The sequence below is a fragment of the Callorhinchus milii genome, unplaced genomic scaffold (assembly GCF_018977255.1).
Source record: "Callorhinchus milii isolate IMCB2004 unplaced genomic scaffold, IMCB_Cmil_1.0 Scaffold9, whole genome shotgun sequence".
NCBI classification, from domain to species: domain Eukaryota; kingdom Metazoa; phylum Chordata; class Chondrichthyes; order Chimaeriformes; family Callorhinchidae; genus Callorhinchus; species Callorhinchus milii.
In genome coordinates, this window is record NW_024704750.1 from 2,382,038 (window position 1) to 2,396,817 (window position 14,780).

Sequence of the window (14,780 nt, forward strand, 5' to 3'; positions counted from 1 at the left end):
AGTAAGAAAGGAAGGAAAATCCATTTTACTTTTCTATTTTTATTTTCTTTGGAAAAAATAATCAGGAGGGAAAACAAGTGTTTTTCCCCCCAAATATGCGATCCGCTGCTGTGCTGATGAAGCAAAGTCGTAGCCACATGTTTGAGATACTGTTGATTCATCATGGATTGCCCTGGACTGAGGGCTTGTTTCTCATCACTGATTCTACCTGGCAAGTTACAATGTGGTGTGCACAAAATGAACAATGTATTGTGTACTCGATTTGCAGCTGGAATCCAGGAAACCTTATAAAAATATAATAATAATCCTTGCATTTTGGATAGCACCTTATCACGTCTTCGAGATTTCTCAAAGCGCTTCACAGAGTGTACCGTAAAGTGAATTGACTGTATTTTGTGGGCGAAACCTTGTCCTGTTATTGCACGTTCACTGTAACTAGCAGCAAAATCCCTGAGGTCTGTTAAAAGTTGTGTAACAACAGACTGGCGAGGTCAAATCAGGAGCACTGGTGTCCATGGCATGCTGTGCAAACATTTCAGTGAGCGAGTAGTAAACTTATGGAACAGGCTCTATAGGGAGACAAGGGAAGCAGAAAATTTTGTTTATTTCAAGAACAAATTGGATAAATCGGATCGATTTCTGCTTGAAAATAATATCTTGGGATACATATAGTTTGTGGACGTGACATGTCAAGCAACTCCCAGGTCACTGGAAGGCAAACTAGATGGACCTTGGTCTTCTTTCACCAGCAAATTCTTGTGTCCTTAAACAAAGTTTGCCTACAAAAGCAGCACTTTCCCTGTTCAGTCCATTCTGATGCACAAAAATGGAAAACATGTTGTCTTGCAAATATTCGGCACCGCCAGAATCCCGGTTTGCTCTTGAAAATCTGCAGGTTAGTTGAATTCCTTGTTGGACTAAAATGTGAAAAGCCTGGAATCTTGCATGATGTGTCATGTTTTGCTGATGTTCAGGTGAACGTTAAGTATCCCATGGCACGATTCAAAAAGAGAAGGGAATTTCTCTCCATGTCCTAACCAACGTTAGTTGGTATTTCGCAACAATGTGCGACATCGCTGTGTACAAATTAGTTGCCACACTGGCCTACAAATACACAGTTACTACACTTCATTGAAAATCTTATGAAGTACTTGAGACATCTCAGGAACTTAAGAAGAAGCTATATCAAATGCAAGGATTATTCTCAATACGTCATTGCAGTGCGAATATATTAAAATGCCAACTGATTTTGAACTGAACGCAATTAAACATTTCGAACACTAAAATACAACATGGATGGTTAAAGTGCCAAATATTTAATTGTTTTATAAATCAAATAGAATTTTCATTTGAGGGCCAGTATATTCAAAAGGATCTCGCCTTCCTAGTTTTACAGCCACTAAAATATTTAATAAATCAATGTATATTTGATGTAAATCTACCAAAGCTGGAAGCGTATAAAATTGGAATTGAAAAAAAACAGAACAGTTTCATTGTGAGAATAATCTCATGAGAATAAGTCTGAAATGCTGTACACTGTCCAGCGGCTTGGGACGTCCTCCCAATGTGAAAAGAGCAATACAAATGTAATCTTGTTGTTGTTGTTGAAGTCAATTCAGCATTATAATATAACAATAATAATAATAACCCTTGCATTTGATATAGCGCCTTACCACATCGTTGAGACGTCTCAAAGCACATTGCAGAATATATTGTAAAGTGAATCGACTCGACTGTATATTTTGTGAGCGAAAGCATTGCAGTTAAGTGTTTACTTTCCTCATTTAAACACTTTCACTGCCATAGTGAACTCCAGAATTTACGTTACATTAGCACAATGTGTAACCCTGGCTCAGAAAAATATGACTTTTCTGAACAATTTAAAAGCAGATCTAATAGGGTCAGAAGAAACTTCTTTACCCAGAGAGTAATGTGGAATGTGGAACTTGCTACTACAAGGACTAATTGAGGAGAATAGCACAGATGCATTTAAGGGGAAGCCAGAAAAGTACCTGAGGGAGAAAGGAATAGAAGGTTGTGCTGATAGGCTTAGTTGAGGAAGGGCAGGAGGAGGCTCATGTGGAGCATAAACACTGTCATAGACCAGTTGGGCTGAATGGCCTGCTTCTGTGCTATGTAATTCTATGTAACATCCCATCAACTGCAATGAACTGACTACAATTTTTTTTGCGTTAAGATTAAGTGCCAATATTCTGTGCAATATTCTGAGAGTTGGAGTATTGCAGCGCTGTATTTGCTTTAGTGAGCATCAAGATTGCTTTGCTTTGTGCAAAGAACAGAAAAGAGAGCCGAAAATTAAATTGGATTAGCATGAATGGAAACATTTCTATAAGGTGCAGTGACTGCCTGCAGCTGGTTCTGCACTTGTCCCAAAATGCTCTACCAATTCAAAGGAAAAAATGAACTTTGTAGAAGTTTTGAAACAAAATGATGTATTTTCCATAATAAATGGGTGCTATACATGATTGGCTATGTCATTTTTATTCTTTCAACCAATGCTTTCCTTTCGCAGCTCAGACAGGCTGCTGCTGTAAAGAAAACGGAATTGGGTGCTCAAGCTATTGGGAACAATAACCTCCTTCACACCCTCCCCACCCCCCATTTAATCCACGATAGAAACTGCAAAACTAGTTTATTGATACCAACCAATCTCACAACTGTAACTCGACTTAGGAGATAGCGGCACACTTAATTCTGAATTGGGCAAATGGAGCTAAAGAGAAAGTCTTATTTCTTTTGTTCCACAGTTAATGATTGTTTGTGGGCAACTTTTCCAGCCACACTCCTTTCCTGAATGACTGCATTTGCTGCTGATATTATTTCAATCTCTCATTGTTAGCGTCAATAACTCTAGAAGCTGTTACGCTGATTATTAATCATGATTTTACTTAGAAACAGAGCGGCTCCAAGATTATCAATGAGTAGCTAAGCCATGCAGACCATAGAGTTGGTCTCTGGTGAGTTAGGTGATCTAAGATAGCTTGGCAATAAGGGTGCTACAATGAACCTCAGCATCTCAAGTAGGGAGGTAAATCAAGCAAGGTTACCTCTCCCAAAGTGTTGTCTAGTGACTGCAGATAGAGCTGCACGTATGAGTGGGGATAGGAACAGTTTCCTTCACGACTGAATAGCCCTTTGAGATATACTATTAATGTTCACACTTCAATAATGGTCACTTAGGTGAGAGAACGCCTGTGGAAAGTAGTCAAGAAAAAGGAGAAAAAAAAAGAGGTCAAGCAAGGGGAGGAAAAGTGACAAAAAGATTTCTAACATAAATAGATTAAGTCATTAATTTCCTGTGAATATTTGATTTAATTAAGCGCTATGGGACGCTAACCTGCCTGAGGTGCGCTATATAAATGCAAAAAAAATATTACAGTGAACACAGGGTGTTTTGTTTTCCCAATTACCTCGTCACCATAAACGATATCAGCTTAAATTGCAAAACTGAAAATGAACATGAAGTCTGATGTGCCAGTCTCGCCATTTTCTCCTAATTAGAAGTCTGCTTATCTGTTGGCAAAGAATCCGCTCGCTCCATGAGTCAGCGAGGCCAAGTTACAAACCTTGGGGGATCAGAAGCTGCTTAGGTCATCCTGACCCCAACTGAATGCAATCTCTACTGCACTGCGAGAGTACGAATAGTACCAGTGATTCAGTAAGGCTCAGCAGTTTGAGCCACCGTCATGCAGTAATCGACGGAAGGAGAACGTGAATGCAAAATATGTATTTTTTTAAAAAACAGGAGATTTATTTATTTGCTATCTCTCTGTGTGCACCAACAATCTTTTATATACTCCAGCTAACCGGCCCGCTTACTCTCATATCAAAGCACACAAAGGAAACTGAGAAAACTATGCTCAGCAGCATGAACCTATGCTACAGCAACCAGTTGCATAGGGTCGGAGGACGTCCCAAGGCGCTGACTAGATTTCTTCATACAAAAATGGGAGGCGTTATGATACCTTTGATGCTATTGATGTGTTGGGACTTTCATTGCAGGAATTGAATTCATAGTCCAGACTGGAACTCCAGTGTACGTCTGGGAATGCTACATTGTCAGACATTACACTCCTTGTGAAATGATGCTAAACCTATGTCTAGTCTGACTGCTCTTCAGATGAACAGTAAAGATCCGGTAACACTACAAAAAGAGAGGGGCAAGGCATAAGTACTTGCGAACGCACAGGGGAATGAATGGATAGAAAATTGGAGGCCAAAAATAAATTATTGTAAAATCAATACAATTGTCGAGTTAGCATTTCGAATGGACAGCGGAGTCAGCGGAGTCAATGAGGTGATGAATCTTGATCGGGACCAGCCATCACAATTTGTAACGCCTGGCGCCATAAACAAAGCAAACTTTAAAATGCGATTCCTTTCATTAGTAAAGAGATTCAAAAATAAACATGACTTACAAATACAGCCGCTACGTGACAGCAATTAACTTTGAGACCTTTTTGGTATTATAAGTGGCTATAAATAGTCAAGTGTTTTCGTTAGGAATTATCTAAACAGCACAACAATGGCTATTGGGGAGCATCTCCAATGGCGGACAAAATATTATTTTCCTTATCTAATCATTGCCTTTATGACCAAATGGTGTACGGGCAGGCTGAATCAATATTCGTACAAATGATCCTATAAACAATCGCATTAACAGGTTGGCTTATCTAGTTTGGCAAGGAGAGAGTAAGATTAGCCAAGGTTTCAACTCCTAATTACTTCCAGTATCTGCGCCTGGTGAGTGCATGGGTGGACATTGCTGGATCCCTTGGAAATTATAGCCTCTTGATTGGCTATCACTCCATCGTCTTGATAATTCAGCCTTCTGATTGGCTGCCAGTCCGTTTCCTGGGGACACGCCCCGCCCCCACCACCCGGCGCCGGCAGCTCTCAGCTCGAGGAGACGGTGAGGAAGGCGCCATCTTTTATCTTCCCCCCCGCACCTCCCCTCAGGTTGGTTAAACAGGTCACAGGGCGGCTGGTGGCTCCTTCCTCCTCCTCCTCCCTCTCCCTCTCGGGGTCACGGCCGGGATCAGATCAGATCCACCCGGGCCCGGCCCTGGCCCTGGAGCGGGGTAGGCCCGGGGCCTGAGGCCTGGTCCCCACGTGTGTGTGTATGTGTGTGTGTGTTCAGGCAAAGTGTCTTATTACAATTAACCACTTAATAATAATAATCTTTGCATTGGAATCTAAACCTCTCAGGTTTTAGCCCTAATAACTGTGGTCGCTTCAACCCACCGGTGTCTGTGGGGCATCGCCGCGGGCGGTTTGGCTGCCGCGTTGCGTCCCGGAAAGCAGCCGCGGTCCCTACGCTCTGCGCCGTACGTACACCCCTCCCCCTCACAGAGGCGCTTCGAGGCGTCCGGCAGCCGCGCTGAGAGGCGCCGTATTCAAACACAAGGACTGTTATTTCTGGCAGTTGCTGCTGTTGTTGTTATTGTAGCGCCGACCGCGTCTTCCAGACTGTCCCAATGCACTTCGCGGAACGTAGCGGCTGCGTAGTGCCACTGCGCGGAGAGTGTTCAAAGGCGTGAAGGAGGAGGAAAAGCCACGGCTATGTTTGCCGGCGTTCCTGACGGCTGTGATTCTAACGTGTTACCAGGCAGTGACCTGGGCAGCAATCCCCCCCACCCCACACTCTCATTTCACGGCTGTTTGTGGGAACGACGCTGTGCCGAATTGTGCTGCAGCGTTTGCCTACAAACGCACAGTCCCTTCGTTTGATAGCAAATCCTGTGAAGCGCTTTGAGACGTCCTTCCAGCGTGAAAAATGTCAGTGCCTTGGCACGTCCTCCTGACGTGGAAGGCACTGTACAAATGTCATTTTTAATAAAGTGCTACACCACGTGCAATGGTGGAGTTTCGTGGTGCTTGTCCAGCTATCCAGTAACTGCTGATTGATGTCCATTGACAGGATGACATGTGGATGTTGGATGGAGACTAAAGCCTGTTGGCCTCTTGCCATCAGTGTGATTTTTACCAGTGAAACAGTTGATGATGTAGTCTATTTAATAACTGTCAGAACTGATTTTTTTTTTCAGGGTCATCATGAAAGAGCAGAAAACAAAGAGGAAATTTTTTGCACCTCCTAAAGTACAGAGGAAAAGGTTTGAAGTAACTGGACAATGGAAGCCAATGGACATTGACCCAAGTATATTTGGTGAGGCAGATTTGGGGGGCCTTATCTGCTTTGAAGAACTTACAGATTATGAATCGGTTAGCACTGTGAAAGGAGCGGAGAAAAAGACAAAAAAGAGACAATTGGAGGTGTCCTTGGACTCTTCCTCTCCAAAGAAGCTGAAAACGAGCGGAAATGATTCACCCATATCTCCCCAAACAAAGAAGAAGAAAAAGAAGAAAAATGCCACAGATCAGCACCTCAAGAATGTGGAGGATGTTGATTGTTTCTCCGAAGATGTGAATGAAATTGAACGTTTAGTAAAGAATAATCAGGGAGTGAGAGAAACGAATAATGGCTCCATAGCGCCCCAGAAAAAGAAAAAGAGGAAGAAGAAAAAATCAGCAACTTCTCAACAAAAAGAGTTACCTCGACCCCCTAACTCAGGCAAGAAAGTGAAAAACTGGACAGCAGCAAATCAGTCCCAGTCGCTTAACCAATCCGCCGACGTCTCCGCCTGGAAAGATTTGTTTGTCCCAGAGCCAGTTCTCTCAGCCCTGAGTTCTCTTGGCTACAGCGCTCCAACTCCCATCCAAGCACTTGTGCTGCCGCCCGCCATTCGTGACAAAATGGACATTCTAGGTGCTGCAGAAACAGGTTGGTGCCAAGGTTATTACATATCAATGTAAAATTAGGCAAGCAAGTTAATGGCGTTTAGAAAGTTCAGTGTATTTTATTTTAATCTCTGCTGCGGTATTCATATTTCTCTTGAACAGTAGAGAAATATTTTCTTTACTTGTAACTTCAACTTTACATGATTTAAATAAGCATTGATTCTTTTGAGCAACTTTTGTGGTTGGGCAGTTACTTGGACAAATTGCATCCTATAAAAGCATCTCAGCCCCACAGACAACATTTATTTTCTTCTCTCTTGTGTATTAGGAGATGATTAGAAAAAAACATTTTATGCTGAATGTTGTCCTTTTATGAGTTTCGTCAGTTTTGTCTTTTTAACTTTTAGGCAGCGGTAAAACTCTGGCATTTGCTATTCCAATGATTAATATCATATTGGAGTGGAGAGAAGCCAAAGAAACAAAATTGAAAAGGGGTGAGGAGGTTCCGGACAGCAACCAGGACAACTCTAAGAATGACAATCAAGATCCAATCAGTGATGATGTGCTGGAATGTGCCGGGGAAGAACAAGAGGAGGTGGAGGTGAACGAGAGTGAAGATGAGCATGGCTCCCCCAAGCTGGGCTGCGTGAAAGTGATCAACAACGCGGCGATTGATTTTGAAGTTGATGCTGTTTGCAATGATGAAAATCCATTGATGGGGCTGGTACTGACTCCAACTAGGGAATTAGCTGTCCAGGTGAAGCATCATATTGATGCAGTAGCCAAATTCACTGGTAGGTATGCAGGAACTGCATGACATCAGAAAATACACTAGGGAATTATAATTATCATTTATAGGAGTGGTTATCAGAGTTGATATGGATGTGTTTATAATTGCATGATTTATCCTTAAGAGTGCTGGTAAGTCCAGGGAAACGGTGTGGCTTTCCAAATATTTTATAGCTACTATTTTAACCATTTAATTGGTCAACAATCTCAAATATATTCCCTATGATACAGCAGTATTTAGAAGTTAGCAGTGGGTACTGTAAATCTCTGCTTAAGTTGCAATTGACTAGAACGATCTGGGTGTGCAATGTTTAATTAACTCACTAACAGCTTTTAACCTCTATGATTCCTTGCTGCACGTAAGAATACTAATAACCAGAAATGTGACAATTGTTTGACAAAAACTGAGAGGGAACTTTAGTTCATTTTAGCACACCATAATGGCCTGTTTTATTAGTGGGCCATGGTTTTCTTATGTTATATATTTCTTCACTCTTTTTAAATATTTAGAAGTGGGGAGTTAATATATCCAAAGCAAATTAATTACCCGAATCTCTTTCCCTGCTTCCCACTATTCTAGTGGAATAAATGTGACATTAATTTATACAGTTAACTGGCTTTCATTTCAGTTTGCTTTCATTTCAATTTAAAATTGCTCTTCGTTAAAAAATAAAGTCTTTGCGTTTTATCTATAATTGGATTTGGAGATTAAAACAGTCATTTAAACTTTATTTTACTCCTTTTGGAGGAGAAGGTCAGTGCTTTGAATTTGGAAATTGTATAATATTTCAGCAGTGGGAGGGGAGGTGGGGGAGGAGAGAATGAAATACTGTACATGCAAGATTGTAATGTAAATGGAATTGACCTTTATTGGCCAAAACGATTATTTGGGTGATTTCCATGTGCTCATCAAGGTGATGTATGTCAGTGCTGGATAATGGAATGCTTCTCAGTGTTGCTGGTGTCTTGGGTCAGCTATAGTGCGGTCAGAATGCAGCTATTTTGCTCTGGCTAGAAGCTCCTATTTGCTGGAAAGAGCAGCACTAAATTTTCTTGCTGCTGATGGGTCCTTTTAGGAAATTGCCAGTTTCTGACAAATTGATTTTTTTTGCTGACAAGCTCACATCCACTGGGAAATAGATTGAGAATGTCCATGGTTCACATGCCCAGAGGGGAAGGGTAGCATGCGAACCTAACCCATTAAACCACCAGTGTTAATGGGTGTTTCATGTTAGCTTGATATATGATCATGCAGAACTGTGGAAAATTCTTAAATTCAGGCATAACTTTGAAGCTAGCTTTTCACAGTTCTTAAAAAGACCCAGGTTAAACTATCTTCCAAATTTCAATAGAATTTAAGATTGTTCCAAAGCACTTTGCAATTTAAAATTTTTAAGATCATGATTTTAAGGCTAAGACAATGAGTAATTCAGGTCTCTTGTTTCCTCTTAGTATTTCTTAACACTTACACCAATAAAAACATTCATAAATTCTTAACTTTACAGGGATCAGAACCGCAATCCTAGTTGGAGGAATGGCCCCACAGAAACAGGAGAGGGTTCTGAGTCGCAAGCCTGAAATTGTGATCGCAACACCCGGGCGACTGTGGGATCTGATAAAGGAAAAACATCCACACCTCAGTCACCTGAGACAGCTCAGGTGAGCCAGCACCACATTCAAAAAAATAATAGGTCCCTTGCAGTTTGTGCACATTTTGAACATCGTTAATGTTGTTTTAGTCTTCCCACGTGCGTCGCAAAGACGTAATAAAGCGCTATATCAAATGCAAGGATTATTATTATCAATTAAAAATTAAACCATTGGCTTTTTGGGCAAACTAGATCTATTGTGTTAATTGTCACAGTAACTGGCGATAAAGATGTGACACAGTTGAAGTTAGGAATACTGTTGACCTGCAAGTGCTGAATATTTGATATCCTTGTCCGATTGACCCAGGTGTCTGGTGATTGATGAAGCTGATCGAATGGTTGAAAAGGGACATTTTGCTGAACTGACTGAGCTTTTGGAGTTGCTGAATAACAAAGAATACCATCCGAAGAGAAGAATCTTTGTGTTTTCCGCCACACTGACCATGGTTCACCAGGCTCCCTCGAGAATCCTGAGCAAGAAGCACGGCAAAAATATCGATAAAGACACCAAGCTAGAAATCCTAATGCAAAAAATAGGAATGAGGACGAAACCCAAAGTGATTGACTTGACCAGAAAGGAGGGCACAGTCGAGACCCTGACTGAAACCCGAATCCAGTGCCAGGCGGAAGAGAAAGATTTCTATCTGTATTACTTCCTGCTTCAGTATCCAGGGAGAACCATGGTCTTCGCTAACAGTATCGACTGTATCAGACGTCTGAACGGACTGCTCACTCACCTGGAATGTAACCCACTGCCACTGCATGCAAACATGCATCAGAAGCAAAGGTTGAAGAACTTGGAAAGATTTGCTGAAAGAGAGAGGTGTGTAGTGTGAGCATAAGAGAGGGACTCGGAATTTTTTTTAAAGCTATGATCTAACTTCAGGGTTCAGTTGGGAATCAGCTATGAGTATGAGCAGTTGTATCTGGAGCTTGGAGGGCAGTTTAGTTTATTTGCGAACCTCTTATGAGTTGGGAGCTTTTTTGACCACAAACAGCTCTCTTTACCCTGGATACATCCAGCTAAGGCAGCAGAAAAAAGGTCATTGGACTCATTTAAAATGCAACTTGATGCTAAAATGGGAAGATGGTAGGATTTAGTATATTGGAAGGATGATTAAATGGGCATATGTTAGCTGCCCAGGGATTTCAAAGGAACTATTCAGGAGTGCAGCCTGATTCAGTTTGAATTATTTTAATGAATTGATGTTTAATCTTTTCACGAATCCAATAACTTCATTGGTTTATATTTCAGCTGTGTTTTGCTAACCACGGATGTTGCAGCTCGGGGTCTAGATATTCCCAATGTACAGCATGTTTTCCATTATCAGGTAAGGCTGAAAGTAATGTCGGAAATTCTGAAATTCCATTAAACGATTCGGCTGAAAGCACTTTTAGAATATAGCTTTCAAGTGAACATTCTAAGACAATCTCCCTCAGTATTCCAGTGCTGACATGTGTAAACTTACAGTACCAAAGAGTTAAGTGTGTTATTACAGTCTTATTTTACACAGTGCTGACTTTCTGCCACTCTTTTAAGACTACATTTGGTCACTCAATCCATGACTGTTTGTGGGACACTGCTGTGCACAATTGGCTGCCATTTTTCGCCCACAAAATATACAGTCAATTCACTTCAGTGTATCCTGTGGCGTCTCGAAGACGTGATAAGGCGCTATATCAAGTGCAAGGATTATTAACATTCAATTGTCTTATCGCTTGCTCATACAGATTCCCCGCACGACAGAGACGTACGTCCACAGGAGCGGCAGAACTGCTCGAGCTTCGAAGGCTGGCCTAGCGTTGATGATGGTCGGCCCAAGTGACCTGCTTTTCTTCAAGAAAATATGCAAGGCCTTGGGAAAAGATGAAAGCATTCCTTTCTTTCCAGTCCAACTCAAATGCATGTCTGCAATAAAGGTAAATTAAGTCGCTAATCACATTCTTCTTCTGAGTAGAACTTAAATTTGAATTGAAAGTTCAGTGTGTTAGTGATTTATTTATACGTGGCAAATCAAATCCTGTTTCAATGGTATTGTCATGTGTATCAGCTGTGGTAATCTTTCACATGGTTTTCTGCCTCTGGGCAAGGCCTGCCTGTTGGGAGAATGAACATAATGTGCCCAGGTGAATGAATGACAAACTAAGAGTTAAAATCTAATTTGTTTTCCAGGTACACCACATGCTTGTTTGTGTTTTGGTCTTATAATCAATATGTTTTTGTATGCATATAACAACACTTGTATATCACCCTTCACGTCGGAAAGACGTCCCAGGGCGCTGGACAATCGGGTTTTGGATATGTACATATGTAATAGTAATATGTACATGTATATTCACGTAATACATATAATGCATTTATACAGCATTGCTACAAAGGGTTAAGGTATAAATATCCCAAGCGCTCTGCTATAGATTTGAAAAGTAATTACATTGAGTTGTCATTTCTGGGAGCAGTTCCTGTGGAGGAGTTTACTACCTGTCCAAGCTTTGCAGATAAAAGCAGTGCATTTCCTCCAGTAGAGACTTGCAGAGCAGGTTTAAGTTTACAATGTATGAAATCTCTTATGAAATCAATTAATGCTATTTCTTGCTAACTTTTGAGCAGGAGATTTACGTTAACCTTCGTAGGAGACTTAGCTTTTAAAGCAGTAGTGGCCAACCTTTCGTCGGTCAACCAAATACATTTTTCTTGTTTGAATATTTCTTGATTCATGGCCAAACCACAAATATCCAGGTAGCTCAGTAGCTCCTGGAAACAAAATACTGATCCAACACACTTACCTGGACTAGTGCGAATGTTCGACGAGACACTTTTAGCCCACAGGCCATGGATTGGCCAACACCGTCTTAAAAGAGACCAGAACGGCAGCTGCTTTGAGCAGCTCAACTCGTTAAAACCAAGTTGATGTTCTAGATATTGCTGTAGCTCCTATCCGTCATGTTCCTGCTCCAGATTTCACAACAAAACTACAACCTGCACTTTTTCGTCAATTAGAGAAGTGTACTTAAGTCTCCTGTTGCCGTTTCTAAGTTGTCTTGCAATAGTACAGTGCTTTGCTCAAGCCTCAGGCAGGGCTGCTGCTCAGCGTAAAGGTGGAAGATCTCAAATCAATTAAATACAACAACTTCAAAATGTTGTCTAACATTGTTGAGGCTTTAGTTTAAAACTCTGGGCGTACCGGAATTTTAATTTGAGATGTGGCCGGGCTTGCCTTAAAAAGTATGCTTTTTTGATTTCAAATAGTGCATTAAAAAGTCACTATCCCACTGAAAACTGACCCATCTCTCAGTGCGTTGTCTATGATCACGGTAGTTCTTTGGAAGCTCGTGCGTCTTTATGGTGATCTCTCTGTTGTGTTTGATGCTGGTTTTGAAAAGAAAATATTGCCGTTTCCAAGTTGTCTCACAATAGTTCAGTGCTTTGCCGAAGCCTCAGGCAGGGCTGCTGCTCAGCAGATATCAATCAATTAAATACAACTTTAAAAAATGTCTTAAAAGACACCAACAGCTTCAAAATTACATCTGTATTCAAAAATGTGCTAACTTCTGGTTGCTCAAATACCAGAGATATGTTCAAGCACAAAACAGGAAGATTCTCCTGTTAGCCAGCCTGATCAGTAATCCTCCAGATCTAAACTGGGTTATTTATTTCATGTCTCTTTATGGGACATTGCTGTGTGGAAATTAACTGCTGCATTGACCTACAAATCCAGTCACTACACTTAATGGCTGTGAAGCACATTGAGCCATTTCAATGTGATAAGGTGCTGTATCAACTGCAGGGATTATTAATGGTAAGTTAAATTGCCGGCAGTCTTACCCTAAGCGAGATGATAACTGTGCTAGCAGAAATTCAAACCCACTAACGTACATTCCCCCCAAAACTAAACTTCCAACTGGGTTCACCGCATTACTTCTATTTTATATTTTACATTTCAAAACATTTCATCTACCATTCCTCCAGTTCCCACCATCCACTGTGGAAGCGCTTTTTTAAAAACAAATTTTCCTTGTTTTAAAAATGTATTTTGCATTAAGTACAAACCTAAAACTTAATGATGACCAGGGCCACATTACAGACACTGCCAAGTTAATCAAGTTTGAGAATAGTTCTTGGTGGTCATTCAAAAAATGTCAGTGCTTGAAACTTATCTGCCATATTCAATGGGTTAATGCTGTCCCACTTTCCACATGGTATTGCACAGAATACGAGGTAGATTAACTCACGCTAACTATTTTTAGTGCACTGTAAAGTGGTACGTCTAGATCTAGTAGCCAAACTGCATTGAATTTATAACTTTTAATAGGATTCATTTTGTGTTCTTTCTCACAACCTGTATCCTCTACTGTACTCTCAGTCCTACTTTAATCAAACAGTTAATGCTCAGCTATTTCACCTTTGAAGAAAAACACTGTTTTAAGTGGTTTTTTTTTATTAAACGAAATAAATGGGGTATTCACTTGTGGCCATTTGCTATGTCACAACAGTTGTGTACATCATCTTTACAAGTTCACTCAGCATTTTGCTTTTTTATGCAATGGCTGCTTTTTTTTATGTTTTATGATTGTGCTTAAAGCGGATTCTTGGGTGGCCACTGGTAAATCAGGCAATATTAACCTGCCCATTTGTGTTGGGTACCTAGTCATCAGGCAGTTTTTGAACACAGGCTGTGAGAGCATATGTTTTAGTTCTTTCTTCATTCCTTTCAACATCCTTTGTCTCTGCTTTTCATCAGCTTCGTCATGCTTCCCACCTAAACACAAAGCCATAATTAGTTTGCTATGAAACACTTCCATGAAGTTGACTGATGTTGATACATATTCCCTTTAGCTGCGTTTAGTGGATCCCAATCACTTAAATGTGTTCAAAGCAATTAGACTGAGTAATTGGTTTGAGTAATTTTTTTTCAGTATTTCATCAGGTCAAGTATTTTCAGTGTCTCAGGGGCTTAGAAAATAGTTATCTGAGACTAGAGAAAACATCCATTTATAATGTACTGTCACCAATTATGCACTTGTTCCTTACACCAAAGGGATGGATGACACTTGTACAAAACACCTTTAGCAATGCTTCCATCCAACTTTTAAACTTCTTACTAAAGTAGAGCATGAGATATTTCAACCGGCAGGAAGGATACTGACCCATTAGGACGTCATCATCCAAATCCACCTCCAGAGCTTCGGCAGCTTGCTGGAACCAGCTGTTGTGCTGCTGTGCCTTGTTGTACTGGTATTCCATCTTCTCTATGCTCCTGGCAGTATTGACACGGGCCTGGGAACAACAAATTGTGAGGCATTTTCATTCGACCATCAATTCTATGCAGGTTCACTTTTCAAATTAAAAATGTTTTAATGATTTCAAAATCTGCTGAAGAAACTCGTCACTGTTTGTGATTCCTTTTAAAAAATAAAATGAACACAACTTGTTTTTTTTTCTTCTCCCATTTGTTAGTGGCAGGAGGAGTGAGTGCTACCAGGGCAAATTCAGCAGTTGAGAGTTACTGAGACAGTGAGCGTGAGGGGGTTGGAGCAACGAGCTTGATGGTTACTGTGCTGAGTTCAGCCCCCTCACTGACTCAC

The 14,780-nt window shown here is 40.8% G+C and overlaps 3 protein-coding genes across 6 annotated transcripts in view; 1 reads left to right on the forward strand and 2 right to left on the reverse strand.

Annotated features, from left to right (window-relative positions):
* Nucleotides 1–14,780, reverse strand: part of ppp4r4 (protein phosphatase 4, regulatory subunit 4) — a 52,427-nt gene that overhangs the window by 29,033 nt on the left and 8,614 nt on the right.
* The window catches only part of ddx24 (DEAD (Asp-Glu-Ala-Asp) box helicase 24), a 20,362-nt gene continuing 10,462 nt past the window's right edge, over nt 4,881–14,780 (forward strand). The window contains exons 1-7 of one of the 4 annotated variants that reach the window (XM_007903873.1): nt 4,881–4,933; nt 6,069–6,802; nt 7,167–7,553; nt 9,054–9,207; nt 9,505–10,020; nt 10,453–10,528; nt 10,929–11,117. In XM_007903873.1, coding sequence (XP_007902064.1) covers nt 6,076–6,802; nt 7,167–7,553; nt 9,054–9,207; nt 9,505–10,020; nt 10,453–10,528; nt 10,929–11,117 — 2,049 coding nt within the window. In that variant the 5' untranslated portion in view covers nt 4,881–4,933; nt 6,069–6,075. Of the gene's footprint in view, nt 4,981–5,080; nt 5,103–5,296; nt 5,349–6,068; nt 6,803–7,166; nt 7,554–9,053; nt 9,208–9,504; nt 10,021–10,452; nt 10,529–10,928; nt 11,118–14,780 lie in introns of those variants that run through there. The other 3 variants (XM_007903872.2, XM_007903874.2, XM_007903876.2) reach the window with 3 other exon arrangements.
* LOC121849697 (ATP-dependent RNA helicase DDX24-like) lies at nt 13,616–14,508 on the reverse strand. Its single transcript, XM_042338200.1, has 2 exons — nt 14,343–14,508; nt 13,616–13,954 (listed from the first exon to the last, which is right to left on the reverse strand). Exons 1-2 carry the CDS (start codon nt 14,437–14,439, stop codon nt 13,716–13,718), a joined length of 336 nt encoding a protein of 111 aa, XP_042194134.1. The 5' UTR covers nt 14,440–14,508; the 3' UTR covers nt 13,616–13,715.